General features: G+C 30.8%; 1 protein-coding gene across 1 annotated transcript; it reads left to right on the plus strand.

The window, feature by feature from the left end:
• Positions 1 to 267: 267 nt before the first annotated feature.
• On the plus strand, positions 268 to 572 carry LOC124893666 (the record flags this gene model as incomplete). Its single annotated transcript, XM_047404574.1, has 1 exon — positions 268 to 572. A coding segment is annotated over one exon (305 nt), but the record flags the coding sequence as incomplete, so codon positions are not given.
• Between the last annotated feature and the right edge of the window lie 241 nt (positions 573 to 813).

Genomic DNA, 813 nt, shown 5'->3' on the forward strand with positions numbered 1-813 from the left:
ATAATATGTATTTTGCATATGTATATTGTTGTATTGAAAATTACTAACAACTGCATATGTATTTGGCTGCTCTATAAAAATGTACTCTGCATATGTATTTTTATTACATAAATATTTTTTTATTTTTATATCAGGTTGTACCAGCCACAGAATATGTATATACGGTACACGACAAACAAAAGCACTTCATTTTTTGCATCAAAGAAAAGAAATGTTCATGTAATGCTTTTCAAATAGATGAGATACCATGTGCACATGCTTGTGCAGTGTTAGAGAAAAAGAATTTTGAGAAGGGGTCATACTGTTCTAATTTGTTTAAACCAAAAACAGTTTTGAAGACATATGATGTTCCAATCTACCCGTTGCCACAAAGTGATGACTGGATAATTCTAGAGACCACACTTGCTGAAATAGTACTGCCTTCAAAATACAAAAGACCTCCAGGAAGACCTGCAAAGAAGGATCGTGAAAAATCAGGTCGGGATATGTTTGGAAAGAAAAATATCAACTCATGTGGTGGTTGTGGAGCTAAGGGTCACAATAGGCGCTCTTGTAGGAAATATCGCAAATGATACATTTCTTTTTCTGTATTGTTTCTTAAAATTGTTTTTGCCTTTTTATAATGATGAACTAATTCAGTTTAGTTAATGCATTTATGAATCATTTGACAATTAAAGACAGTAATATCTGAATAATGGAGCTATATATGTTTCAAAATCTGTACATTACATATGTATTTTTAAGCAGCAGTTCATATGTATTTTTTACATAGTAAATATATATTAGGTTAAAGGTGGTAACTTTGATTAACAA

This window comes from Capsicum annuum, unplaced genomic scaffold, assembly GCF_002878395.1.
Source record: "Capsicum annuum cultivar UCD-10X-F1 unplaced genomic scaffold, UCD10Xv1.1 ctg63489, whole genome shotgun sequence".
In the NCBI taxonomy this organism is placed as follows: Eukaryota; Viridiplantae; Streptophyta; class Magnoliopsida; order Solanales; family Solanaceae; genus Capsicum; species Capsicum annuum.